This window comes from Melitaea cinxia, chromosome 21 (assembly GCF_905220565.1).
Source record: "Melitaea cinxia chromosome 21, ilMelCinx1.1, whole genome shotgun sequence".
Classification (NCBI taxonomy): domain Eukaryota; kingdom Metazoa; phylum Arthropoda; class Insecta; order Lepidoptera; family Nymphalidae; genus Melitaea; species Melitaea cinxia.
The window spans coordinates 3,607,057-3,620,049 of NC_059414.1; the positions used below are offsets into that span (position 1 = coordinate 3,607,057).

At 29.9% G+C, this 12,993-nt stretch overlaps 1 protein-coding gene across 1 annotated transcript; it reads left to right on the forward strand.

Moving 5' to 3' along the window:
* Positions 1 to 1,256: 1,256 nt before the first annotated feature.
* LOC123664234 (putative transporter svop-1) lies at positions 1,257 to 9,657 on the forward strand. Its single transcript, XM_045598827.1, has 10 exons — positions 1,257 to 1,290; positions 2,774 to 2,995; positions 3,604 to 3,766; positions 4,105 to 4,286; positions 4,885 to 5,069; positions 5,672 to 5,832; positions 6,091 to 6,259; positions 6,822 to 7,096; positions 7,582 to 7,709; positions 9,495 to 9,657. The coding sequence occupies exons 1-10, from the start codon at positions 1,257 to 1,259 to the stop codon at positions 9,560 to 9,562; spliced, it is 1,587 nt and encodes a 528-aa protein (XP_045454783.1). The 3' UTR covers positions 9,563 to 9,657.
* The last annotated feature ends 3,336 nt before the right edge of the window (positions 9,658 to 12,993 follow it).

Sequence of the window (12,993 nt, forward strand, 5' to 3'; positions counted from 1 at the left end):
ATTAATCTAATATATAAAATTCTCGTGTCGCGGTGTTTGTAGTTAAACTCCTCCGAAACGGTTTGACCAATTCTCATGAAATTTTGTGTGCATATTGGTTAAGTCTGAGAATCGAACAACATCTATTTTTCATCCTCCTAAATATTAAGGGTAGTCCACCCCAATTTTTTCTATTTTTAGATAAATTATTTATTTTTTATTTTATTATGATTTGGCGTTGAAAAATACATACAACCCTAAATTTTCACCCTTCTACCACCAACCTTTATTTTTAAATAGCGTTTAGCGGCAAGACAACGTTTGCCAGCTAGTTATTATATACTAACAGCATCCACGGGTTCTTAGTTGCCCATGACATTTGTACCACATACATAAAGTATTCCTTTTATCATCGCTGTCCATTTTTTACAATAGTTTAATTTCATACCAGTAGCTCTAAAATAGTCTAGAATTGCTAGGATGGTCCGACAATGACAGAGTTTTGCTGTTATTAAATTTTATTAATGTTTATTTCATTATACTCGAACGAAGTCACCGGGAAAGGCTTGTTTAATATAATTATAATACATTAAAGTAACTCATTGTAAGATGACAGAATTGATATTATCATTAAATGTAAATGTAATGAAACAGTATTCCATTTTGCATCAATCGTCGAGCGCAAATAATAATAAATTTGCTTCAGATCGAGACGTAGATTTAATTGCTGCATGACAAAATGCAATCAAAATCAATTAACATTTGTTGAACTGCTCCAATAAAACAGTATGTTTCTGTATCCAGTTTTATCATCAATGATGCACAATAAAGGAGTATTGTGAGAAATTAAATCTCTTATAAAGTTATCCTGATCCTGAATAATGAATACACTTATGAGTTGCATGTTTCGCCACAGGCGATAACTTCTGTATATATTTTAGTCGTTCACGTCGTTTTCTTACTTATCACTTGCGTAGTTTGTGAAATGACTGTACATAATTCGCTATGTTTGCTTAGTTGATACTACTTTACATAATGAAAATATGAATTAACTTTAATAGTTCGAGTAACACGAGAGGAGACGCAAGTGTGTTAAAACAAAAATAATTAAAATTTAAACGTGACTAAGTGGATTTCGTGTGAATATTTTATGCGTAAAAATCATTTTAAGATTGAAAGAAAAAAAAAAACACGATTTTACAAATTGTTAGTTAGTGTTTTCTGTGTAGCTTAACGGTGTTTTCTAATTTAAATTTTATTTTTGCGGTATTACGAAAATGGACGCGAAAAATGTTCCGGAACAACCAGAAGGTAAGCGATTTCTTAACACTTTGTTCTTTTTTGTTTTGTTACGATTCAGTCAATTAATTTTATGTATAAGTTGTATAATGTAGTAGAAAAAATATTAATAACATTCATTTGACGTATTTGTGAGAGAACTGTTGAAAAGCTAGGTATTTATATTAAAACAAAACTGGTTTCATATTTCAATATAAAAATATTAATAATTATAATCATATAAAAATTATAATAATAATAATCATTTATATCTGTATTTAGTAATCCTTTTTTCAATTTCAAATATCAATAAATTTATTTCATATATTTCCAGTACATTAATTTTTTATAACCATTTATTTTGATTGACATACTACGACATTAAGTATAGTTAAAGAAATTATTACAGGTTACAGATTTAATATATGCTATTTATAATTACATAATTATTTGTAAATTACGTATTAAATAATTAGTCTTTAATCTTTAGTGAATAACCAACCATGTTTGACCTGCTAAATACTATTAAAAATAAAGATGCTTAAAAAAAATTGCGCCTCTCTAAAATGCTTACGTGTAATAAGTGATTAAATATTAACATATATAAAAATTTCTCGTGTCACAATATCGTTAGTTACAATACTCCTCCAAAACGGCTGTAAGGTGGGGTAGTATAATAAAATAACATATATGGCAAAACAACGTTTTTGGGGTCAGCTAGTAACTTATAAGAGAAAAACAATTGTAAAAGATTAGTTTTTACCTTTAACTTTGAAAACGTAAAATTAATAATAAATTCTACTGGATTAATAATAATCATTCTATACGCAAGTAACCCGTCTATAATATCTAATTAGAAAGAAAATTGTATAAATCATTATTAAACTAAAAATGAATATATTTCATGTGCAATTAATTATAGATGGTGTGTTGAAATTAAACTTGCCATAAAATTTTAGTTCCTCCTCCAGAAAAACAAGTAATAATTTCGCTTCCATTTCAATGCGGACTTAACCGCATTTGTCTATTGTTGCTTATGAAGAGCAAAATTTCCTAAAAATAATCGTGTTTGCTCACAAACGAAAACAAAAAACAACTCCAAAATCTACATCGACCAGTACAACGTAGGTCAATAAAAAATTTAAATAAATGCGCATTATTACAGATAGCTTAAAAAGTATGTGATCATATGTCAAACACTATCTTTTGATTAAAAAAAAACATCAACCACACGAAAATACAGTAGAATTGAGAACCTCCTTCTGTTTGGAAGTCGGTAAAAAATAGCTGCTATCGTTCTCGTTGTTTTAACTCGTACTCGTAAATTTATGATGAGTTATATAAGAATAATTCATTACACTTCAAAATGGAGTTCAAAATGCAAATACTTATTAAGTATAACTCAAGTTCCAAGTATCACATGGATTACAAAAAATTGCAACATTATGCTTATACTATGATAGTAATAAAATATATATATATTATAATGTCTGTCACAAAGGAATTATTGTTTTAGATGAATCAAGCAACACAAAAGACCCAATGCAAATATTGGAAGAAGCATTGACGCTGTGTAAATTCGGAAAATTTCATTTACGTTTGTTAGCTGCAACTTTCTGTTGTGCGACAACTATAATGTCAGTTACAACGACGACTTCCTATATTCTACCCATTGCTGAATGCGATTTAGATATGAATATTATGCAAAAGGGATTACTGAATGGAATGCCCTTTTTTGGTAAGTTAAATTGTCGAAAATATTTAGAATATTATCAATATTTAGCAATACTTTATAAAAAAAAAACTGAAGTTTTTTTATTGTGAATAATAAATATTCGTAATTTAAATACAAAAAAAGGTAAATGATAAACGTAGATAAGATAAGACAAAACTACTACCTGAGGCTATATTTTGTTTACTTTGAGAATCTAGTTGTTACATTCTTAGATAGTAAAAATATTAAATATAACTTCAAAAATATGCATCTCTACTTACTAAATGCAAAGTGAAAATTTGTGCAACACTACAAATAACAAGTAAAACCGGATTTTATGCAAGAAAATGCAACTTACTAAGACTTAATAATTGCTTGATCAAGTATGGATACCCTAGACTCTAGTGTTACACACGTTACCTTTAACATTCTTTAAATGTTTTTGTAACATAAGTTTTATGTCTCCATACAATCTTCTTCTCACCTTTACTTCCTACTAGCTATCAAACTCCCATTCACGCCTGGGTCATGGGAATTACATTCGTAGCTTCACTAGTGATTTTAGTATTAACTATAAGATGCTAATCGTTTACTTATCGTTTCATAGTAATTACTTTCAAAACACATTTCAGGTCAAATATCTTCAAGTCTTCTTGCTGGTTTTTTAATTGATTCTTTTGGAAGAAGGATATTTCTAGTTGGTGGTAATGGAATAATTTTCTTATGCACATTAATTGAAGGGTCAAGTCAGACATACTTGATGCTACTATTCACAAAGCTTATAGAAGGATTTGCGTAAGTATCTTATATTAATGGTTATTGACAAATAAAGCTTGTAAACATGTCTATTTAATTTTTACAAAATTATAAATTGTTCAATGTCTTCAAGCCAGGTGATAGGCCTGACTGTTCGAATATATGTATCATGGTCATGGAATTCTCGCTCGCCATCACAATAACTAATAATGGCTATGTTCACCGTATAAATTTGCTCTCAATGAGTATGTGAACATTATGGCTTTATCATGCAAGCATATTAATTAATTTAGATTTTATTTATTCCAAAATAATATACCTAAACTATATTTTAGTAAAACATTGGTACAATGAAAAAAATTGGGGCTTAATTTCAGATTAAGTTTGTGCTTTAGCGCAGTTGGGACATATTTGACTGAATTTTGTCATTTACAAGTAAGAGATAGGCTACTGTTGATGAACTCATCATTTACTTCCGTGGCGCTAATTATGGCTGCTCTATTAGCTTGGGCGATTCTGCCAATACAATTTAACTATACTATATGGCCAGGATACTTCGGTAAGTCATACTTGTATAATCAACTTGAAAGGTTATTGATTTCCCATTAATTATTGCTACAAAACAAAAATACAATTCGATCTTAAACTTATGTTAATTTTGACTTAAGTGACTATATTTCACATTATATTAAAAAATAATGTTAACCAATTTTAAACACAAATATTCATACATTGAACATATTATTATTATAGTTAAAATTGTTATACGATGAGCAAGCACCATTATTCTATGATGATTTAATTGAGGGTACTTTGAGAAATATTCTTCTCAAATTCTGGAGCAGTCCGACTTGGGAAGTACCTCAAATTTACAGAAGATCACAGCTGAATAACACTGCTGTTAAGTAGTGATGTGCTGTTTCCTTGTGAGTAAAGTAGCCAGAGCTCCTGGAGGATATGTAGTAGATATAGATTCTTCAAAAAAACTTACGACGCTTGTGGCGTCACCGGTGCCCATAGGTATAAGTGGTATCGTAAAAACGGCTTAGTAATGGAAGCAATGGTCAAATCATTTTTTTCTGGGTCAGACTGACAGTAATATTATGAATACAATATACTGATTGATATAATCGATTATGATATTTTTGATATTACAGAATTACATTCATGGAATTTGTACTTATATGTGTGTTCAATTTGGAGTTTTCTGGCTTTTGTACTATATTGGTCTCTGCCGGAAACTCCAAAATATCTCTTATCTCACGGCAGAGAGAAAGAAGCCTTAGACGTTCTTAGAAAAATATATGCTGAAAACAGTGGAAATAAAAAGGACACCTTTCCTGTAAGTCTGCTAAATTTGTAATATAATATTATTTCAAGTCATTTTGCATACCAATAAAACTGATTAATTTTAGGTACCTACTTCGACGTTTAATAACTTCCCTTGGATATTTAATTTTATAAGTTTTTTAAAAATAATGAGAAAGTAGTTTTTGATTACCTACTCGTCATTATTTTTTCGACAGCCACCGTGATAATAATCTTTTTCATATATAACTTGTTTCATCATATCAGACGATTTAGTTTATAGGAAACTTTGACAGGAAGGGCTACTGATATAGGAATAGAAAAAACAATTACATTTAAGGATGTAGCAAATGAAATATTTAATTTAAAAGACTGGCCTGTTGGTACAGTTGACAGTGGCCCAGCAGCTCCACGTGTATTCGATACGCCTAGACTAGGTTTAATTTTTATTACTGAATTGAAATTTGAATAAATGTACAATAATGTATATCATTTATCTGTAATCTTAAAGTGCGTTACACATAGGGATAGACGACTATTTGTTCCTGATAAAACATAACCATATCTATGTATAAATAGATGAAAATAAATAATAATAAAAAAAATATTAGATTTAATCCGATGTCTTTTTTACAGATACATTCTTTGAACAATTCTGGTACAATTAAACAAACAAAGGAGACAAGTCTCAAAAAAAAAATTGTTGATGGATTATTTGAAATGAAGGAACTATTCCGGAAGCCACTGATTTTCAATTTAATTTTATTTTCATTCACCACTTTTGCAGCGTTGATTGTGTAAGTATCGTGTTAGTATTTTTGTACATCAAGTTAGAGTAAAAACTAATGTCCAAAATTATTTGCTCCATTTACTTTTGAATATACGAGATCACTATTAGTGATAAGTCCGAGGCTTTTTTTTAATTTCACAAAACGTTCAATATCGAATACATTTTTGAAATTGAACTATTTGTGAGCAAACAGATTCGATTCTTGAATGGAAGTGCAACTTAAATCAAATATAATATCAGTAAAAAGCATTTGACTTTTTCTTAGATTCACTTCTATGAGGCTTTGGTTTCCCCAAGTCTCGACTATTATCGAAAACTACAATATAAATCACGAAGAGCCTGCCAGATTTTGCGTGATGATTAATGACTACATGGAAGGAATTAAGCCACAAACTGTGACTGCAAATGAAACTACTGTTTATGAATGTGTACCGGTAAGTAAAAATAAAACAATTAACCTTCTTAACTGTTCTATTGAAGTAGAGTACAGTTGGAAATACCTTACCCAAAACTTTGCGACAGCTCCCTTAGGGAAGTCAAATACCTCAACCTTACAGAAAGTCACAGTTAAATCGCTGCTATCGAGAAGTGTTTTATTTATTTATTTATTTATTAAAACTTTTATTTTTCACAAAAAAAAACGCATTTATGTAATTACAAACAATTGAAATTTGTTCATTATTTTATTCAATTACAATGATATAGAAAATCTATCTTGTAGTTTTTTCTTAGTAGTTATATATTATTTATAATAATTATTGATATTTATATATTTGAAACTGCTTTTGTGTAGTGATGCATCTATCGTATAAGCCCCTGAACACAGACACCGTACAAATATTTTTTTCGGTCGATCCTTGTGGGTATCCTCATCGTGCCTCGGAGAACCAGTCGATTCCGATTGTTGTCATACACACCTAGTAGCGACATTGAAATCAAAGCCAAGCATCAATCTATATATTTCAGAAAATTATTATTTCATTGTTTTCTTTTCAGAAAATAAGTGGTGGTGAAACTTATTTAAATGGACTTATATTAGGAATAGCTGCAGTTGTCAGCGTTGTAATAAGTGCATTTTTAGTTGATTATTTCGGACAAAAAATTCTGATGTTCGTCCTTCTGATTCTATGTGCAATATTTTCGACTCTGCTGTACTGGACCAACGCGTCATTACAAATAGCGATGTTAATTTCTTGCACTTGTGCGCTACTGCAAACAGCTTTATGTTTACAACAAAATATTTTTGTTAGGTATTTTCCCACAACTTTGAGGTTTGTATTAAAAATAATCTGATTTTAATTATTGATATATATTTTATTTAAAACTAGCTGTACCCTGCACGCGTTGCTATGCTTTTCTTGTTTTTTATATTTTTGGTCATGCCAACTCAGAAACCTTCGTGGGCTCACGCACAATACTTTGCTGAAGATCATGACATGATCAAATGCATAGTTTACGATTCTATAAAGAGCATACAGACAAATATTAATTTTTATATATAAGATGGATATGGATGGAGATCTTTCTAACATTTTGCATCAAAAACACCATATAGCAGTATAGTGGGTTAACGTTTCGTTTATGGGATATCTATTTGCCTTTTACTTTTAAATAAGAAGAGTCTTAGTTTCTTTATGATACGTAATATTTCAATAAATAATATTACGATCCTTTTTATTAAAAATGTTAAGACCTGGTGATTTTCGTAGCAATTATTTTTTCTTTACAAAATTAACTTATAATTTTTCATTTTCAGAGCGCTGGCAATATCAATAATAATGATGATCGGTCGAATTGGGTCGCTAACAGGAAATATAATATTTCCTATCCTCTTAAACTTGGGATGCATGGCGCCATTCATTGCGATGGGAGTCGTATCTTTAGGTATGTAACAATGATAATAATAATCATAAAGCTTTATTTAATTCTACACAAAATACATCAATCATAAAACATAAATAATAATAATAAATAAATATCTTATAACATACACACACGGTCGTCTGTTACTATGGTAAGCAACTTAATGCTTATGTTACAGGTAACAGCCGACTGTTATAACTATATTTTTTTATAAATATACATAGAAATAATACATATATATAAATACAAATATTACAACCTAACTCAGGCGGGAATCGAACCCGCAACCCGCGGCACAGAAAGCAGGGCCACTAGAAACTACGGCAACGGCCTAGTCAAGTCATATGAGAGCTTTTAAAAATAATTATTTTAGAAGTAGTTTTTTTTTTTAAATCAAAACTATATATCCTGTTCGTAATGTAATTATTGTTGAAGATAAGCCGATAAAAATCTAGTTAGGTTTTTTATGAGTATTTTTTTACTATTTTAATACATATTTATTTAAGAATTAAATTTATGTGTGAATATACAAACGGACATTAGTCCTTCACTTGCTAATCGTAAATATAATCTTTTACAAAGTAATCTAGCATTAATAAATCGTGTCATTAACTATAACTATTTTTTTTTTTTAAATACAAGTACACACTCCATAACAAACAGTAATAAATAATGATGATTATAATCTCATTACTTTTAAAGTAACATATCACGTTAATATTCAAGGAACTAACTGTAAATAATAATAATACATAATTTAATAGAATAATTGCCATTATTACAATAATTGTGTTTGCTCGCAAACGAAAAAAAACCAACTTCAATTGCATCGACAAGTAATACAACGTAAGTAGACGAAAATATTAAAAAACGCACTAGTCGTCACTGCGATTTTCGAGGGATTCCCTCTATTTCTGTGGGATTCCACCATCAGATCCTGGTTTTCTTATCATGTTAACACACTAGGGATATTTCCTTTCCAACAAAAAAAGAATGATCAAAATCGATTCATAAATGACGAAGTCATCCCCGAACATACCTTAAATTTAAATATACGGTTATTATCGGGAATTTTAGTACAAATTTAAATTATTAAATTATCATCGGCCATTGATATATAGGCAAATATTTTTGAAATAATTCTTCTTGAAAACAGTCAAAATTAAGTTAAAGTATATACATATATACACACACAAACACCTAAACATTAGTATGCATAATATATAAATATAAATATAAATGGTAACTCTGTAAGAAATACATAGTAACTATATCTAAAAAAAAATGAAATAAATAATACATAGAAACGTGGATAAGTTTATAGTTGTCGTTGTCAAACTATACATTTTCAGTTGAACACAATGTAATTGTTACCCTACCCTCACATTAACTATTGTTATATTTTGTTAGCATGTTATTACAAATAGTGTACTTGTGATGAGCATGCAATGTAAATTTTTGCTTTATATATGTAACGAAGGAGACTTATATCTAAGATAAAGGCTATGCCTAGTTTAGATTTAACGATGCAAAATAAAGAAATATATAAATGTATAATAAATAAATAAATACATATATACAAGTTCAGTGAATAATCCGCCAACCCGTATTGAAGCAGCGTGATAGGTTAAGCTCTGAGCCTTCTCCTACATGGAGTAAGAGACCTGTGCCCAGCAGTGAGATATTACAGGCTGAAGCGAAGCGAATATAAAAAGCGTATAAAAATCTTCTCTATATTCATAACATAAAATGCTCTATTGAGGATTCAAAACAACTATTTAAATATAATTCTATTATCTTTTTCAGGTATCGCAGGCCTTGTTTATTTTCTACCAAACGTAGCGAAAGATAACAAAGTAACTGGAGATAAATAGCTTTAATATTCTACTTACATAGAATATAATAACATATTTTGTACATTTCAATGTAATTGTTTTGTTGTAAATAAATTCAGGTATTTTATAATTAATTCAAAATCTTTTTGTTATTGTAAACCTGGTTTTTACCAATCTCTGTTCATAATCCTATGTACAAGCATACTGACAACCACTTTGTGGTAATTACGGAATTTCCTTTATCGTGAAATGGAAAAACAAAGGTACGATTGCCACTTGGGCAAGCTTATATATATTATATAAATATATATTATACAATTACTGTATTTATATATTTATGTGTATGTAAATATTTTTATTTATTTATTTTTTATTGCGTACGTATGTGTATAATGTATACGTATATACGTATTGCTATATATTCTATCTTTTAGTTATTTATATTTATATAAGTACCACCTGTCCATCTGAAAAGCAATATCCCTTTCATTATCAGGTTGTCTGGAAGAGATTTCTTTTTAGCAATAAGATCGCCTGGTTGTACAATTTGTTACTATATGGCTTGTAATGTAAATTTTGTTCTTTATTTAAATGTGCAATAAAGTATATTATTATTATTATTATATTAAATATTTTTTTTCTTGAACTGATGTTGTTTCCATGTTGGCCTTGACAACAAAATTTTAAGAGCATCCAATGCTGGTCCTTCCCAGCTTCAGTAACCTTAATCAGTACTAAATGAGTCGGATGCATTAAATCCACTCAGGGCACACATGTTATATTACAGCAGCGTTGGAATGGGCGCAACGCGTTACTGGATTGGAATTGTTTGAATGATTGTTTTATTACATTACATTTCCGTTAGACGAGTATTTGTCTGCAACATTTTGAGGTGTTAATTTATGTAGATAGATTGACGTAATAAATTGCACGTATATCCTCCAACCAGCATTGGAGCAGCGTTGTGGGTTCGTATGTTACCAGGTGAAATTAATTTAATCACAGTTAGTATTAATTACATCAATTAAGTTAGAGTGATTTTTAAGAAATGGATAATGCACATTCGGGCCATGTATACGAAATTTGATTGTGCGGCCAATAGGGTTCTCTTTATTGGCTTGGCAATAGGGAATATCACTACTTTGGCTTTGATTTTGAATGTGGAGCTAAATATAGGTATATATTAATAATCAAAAATTATCGTTAACTTTAAAACATCGTAAATCTATATCAGATAGCAAGAAGAAAATTAGAAAACAAAAACGTATCATGATACAAAATAAGTTTATTGGTGTTACTTTATAATCTTGATTTGTAATTGTAACCTTTTTTTTTACGTGGGGAAAATCCATCATGGATACCCTCCAGCGCGGGGGCGCCAGAGGGTTATGTCAGACTCCTACTGACTAAAAACCACCACGTTTTAGCAGTCATCCGCCTGGGTGGGGCGAGATGGGTCGCGCTAGCATTCGCCATCTTTTGTAATTGTAACCTAACCAAACCAATGATGCCGTTAAGCGATAGAAAAGTCGCTTGCAATCTATAAAATTCGTAAAAAAATATCTCTCAAATAAAAATAAAAACTTATTAAGAACACAGCTCTGCGCTAAATAATTTTTGAATCATGCACTTTTTCAAATCGATATTAACATTATTCGATATATAAATGTAATTAATATTTTATATTATGTCTACACGAGGAAATTGTTAATTCATTATTAATTTTCCTTTAATCTCGGAGATTGAAGAGATATTAACATTTCATACTTCATTACAGCGTTCGAGTAAACAAAGGTTAAAATTTTCGAAGAGAACGTCACCTGCACTATAATTAAGTCTTTTATTATAAAATAACCGAATTATCGAAATTGAAAATTCCTATAAAAATAAATAGCTTTATAAGAATGGTGCTAAAATGAAAATATGACTATTATAATTCTAAGCTCATGTGCTTCTTTATTTACATATATAAAAATTTAATGTCACGCTGTATGTTAGCGATAACCTCCGAAACTACTGAACCAAATTTTATCAAATTTTGTAAGCATCTGTAATTTGGTCCAACTTGGGATATAGTTTTTATCTTAATTATTGATTCCAATATTGGTTATTGCAAATTAAATGTTTATTATCCGATTTTAGTGTGTATTTATCGGTTAGTTCTATAAAATCCTAATAGATGGCGGTTTAGCGTCTAAGTTGCAGATATACGATAGATGGCGCCATATTTCTATTCCTCTATAAGATGGTGGATGGGAATCTAAGTTGCACAGATATCCGGTAGATGACGCCGTTTTTCTATTTTTAAATTATAGATGGCGCGTTTGAAAATAGAATTTACATTATATATTTTAATAAATTATAATTTCTGAGCCACAACAACGCGTGCTGGATCAGCTAGTAATAATATTTTGATTACTCACAGTTTATGCTACTTTTTAATGCTTCTTCGGTGAAGTATAATTTTTTGTTTATTTTTCACTAGTTCCTTATGTCAAAAAATTGATGAAAGCTGAGTTTATTATAAACAATTATATAGTAATTTTTTTTTGTTTTAGTTATAACGTAGGTAGGTTTTGAATATATTTACTTATTTAATTATTTTAAAATATTTATTAAATTACAATTTATAGCGCGTAATACTTCGTCGACAAGTTCGTGCATGCGCGGTCCCTCTCCCCCCTGCACCTCCCGCGGTAGACGCCGGCGCATCCCGGCTCGGTTGTTAGAATAGTCAGTGAGGGGATCGTCGAGTCAGAGAACAGCCGTGCGCGCGGAATTAAACGTCTGTACGTAAAAGTGAGCCTGCAACCTCGCTACGTCTCGCATGTGTTCCGCTGACGTCCGCCACTCCGCTCGCGACCGTTGTTTCTTTTAATATTATAATTTGCTAATTACTGAGTTGTAAATGATTGCCCTATAAATGGCAGCCCAACGTGAGGTCCGAATGTGAAAAGTCGTGTACCTATAGGATGATGCAATCGTTTTTAAATATTAACTCATGTGATAGTGTTTGTGAATTGCGTCGCGAGTCGAACTGAAACTTAACATTATTAGTACATACGGTTAAATAACAACAAGTTACGTGCTAATTGCTACATAAGTTTGTTAAATATTATTATTTTGTCATATTGTATAATAATATATTCTTCGCTAAAGTGTTTTGTGTAGTCGTTGTTAGCACGTAGGTATTATACTTATGTTAATACATACGCCGTTGTATAAATTCTTATTAAAGAACTGTCTAAAGAGTTTTAATTAATAATAAGTTTTGTTTGCTACGATTAGATCCATGATAATATTATTAGTTTGTTATATTGGATAAAAGTATCGAAGTATTTGTGTAAATCGTTGTTAGTACTTATGTTAATACATACGCTGTTGTATAAATTTTAATTTTAGTACTGTTTAGAAAGGTTTTAATAATAAGTTTTGTTTGTAGTAGATTCACGATATTATTAGTTTGTTGT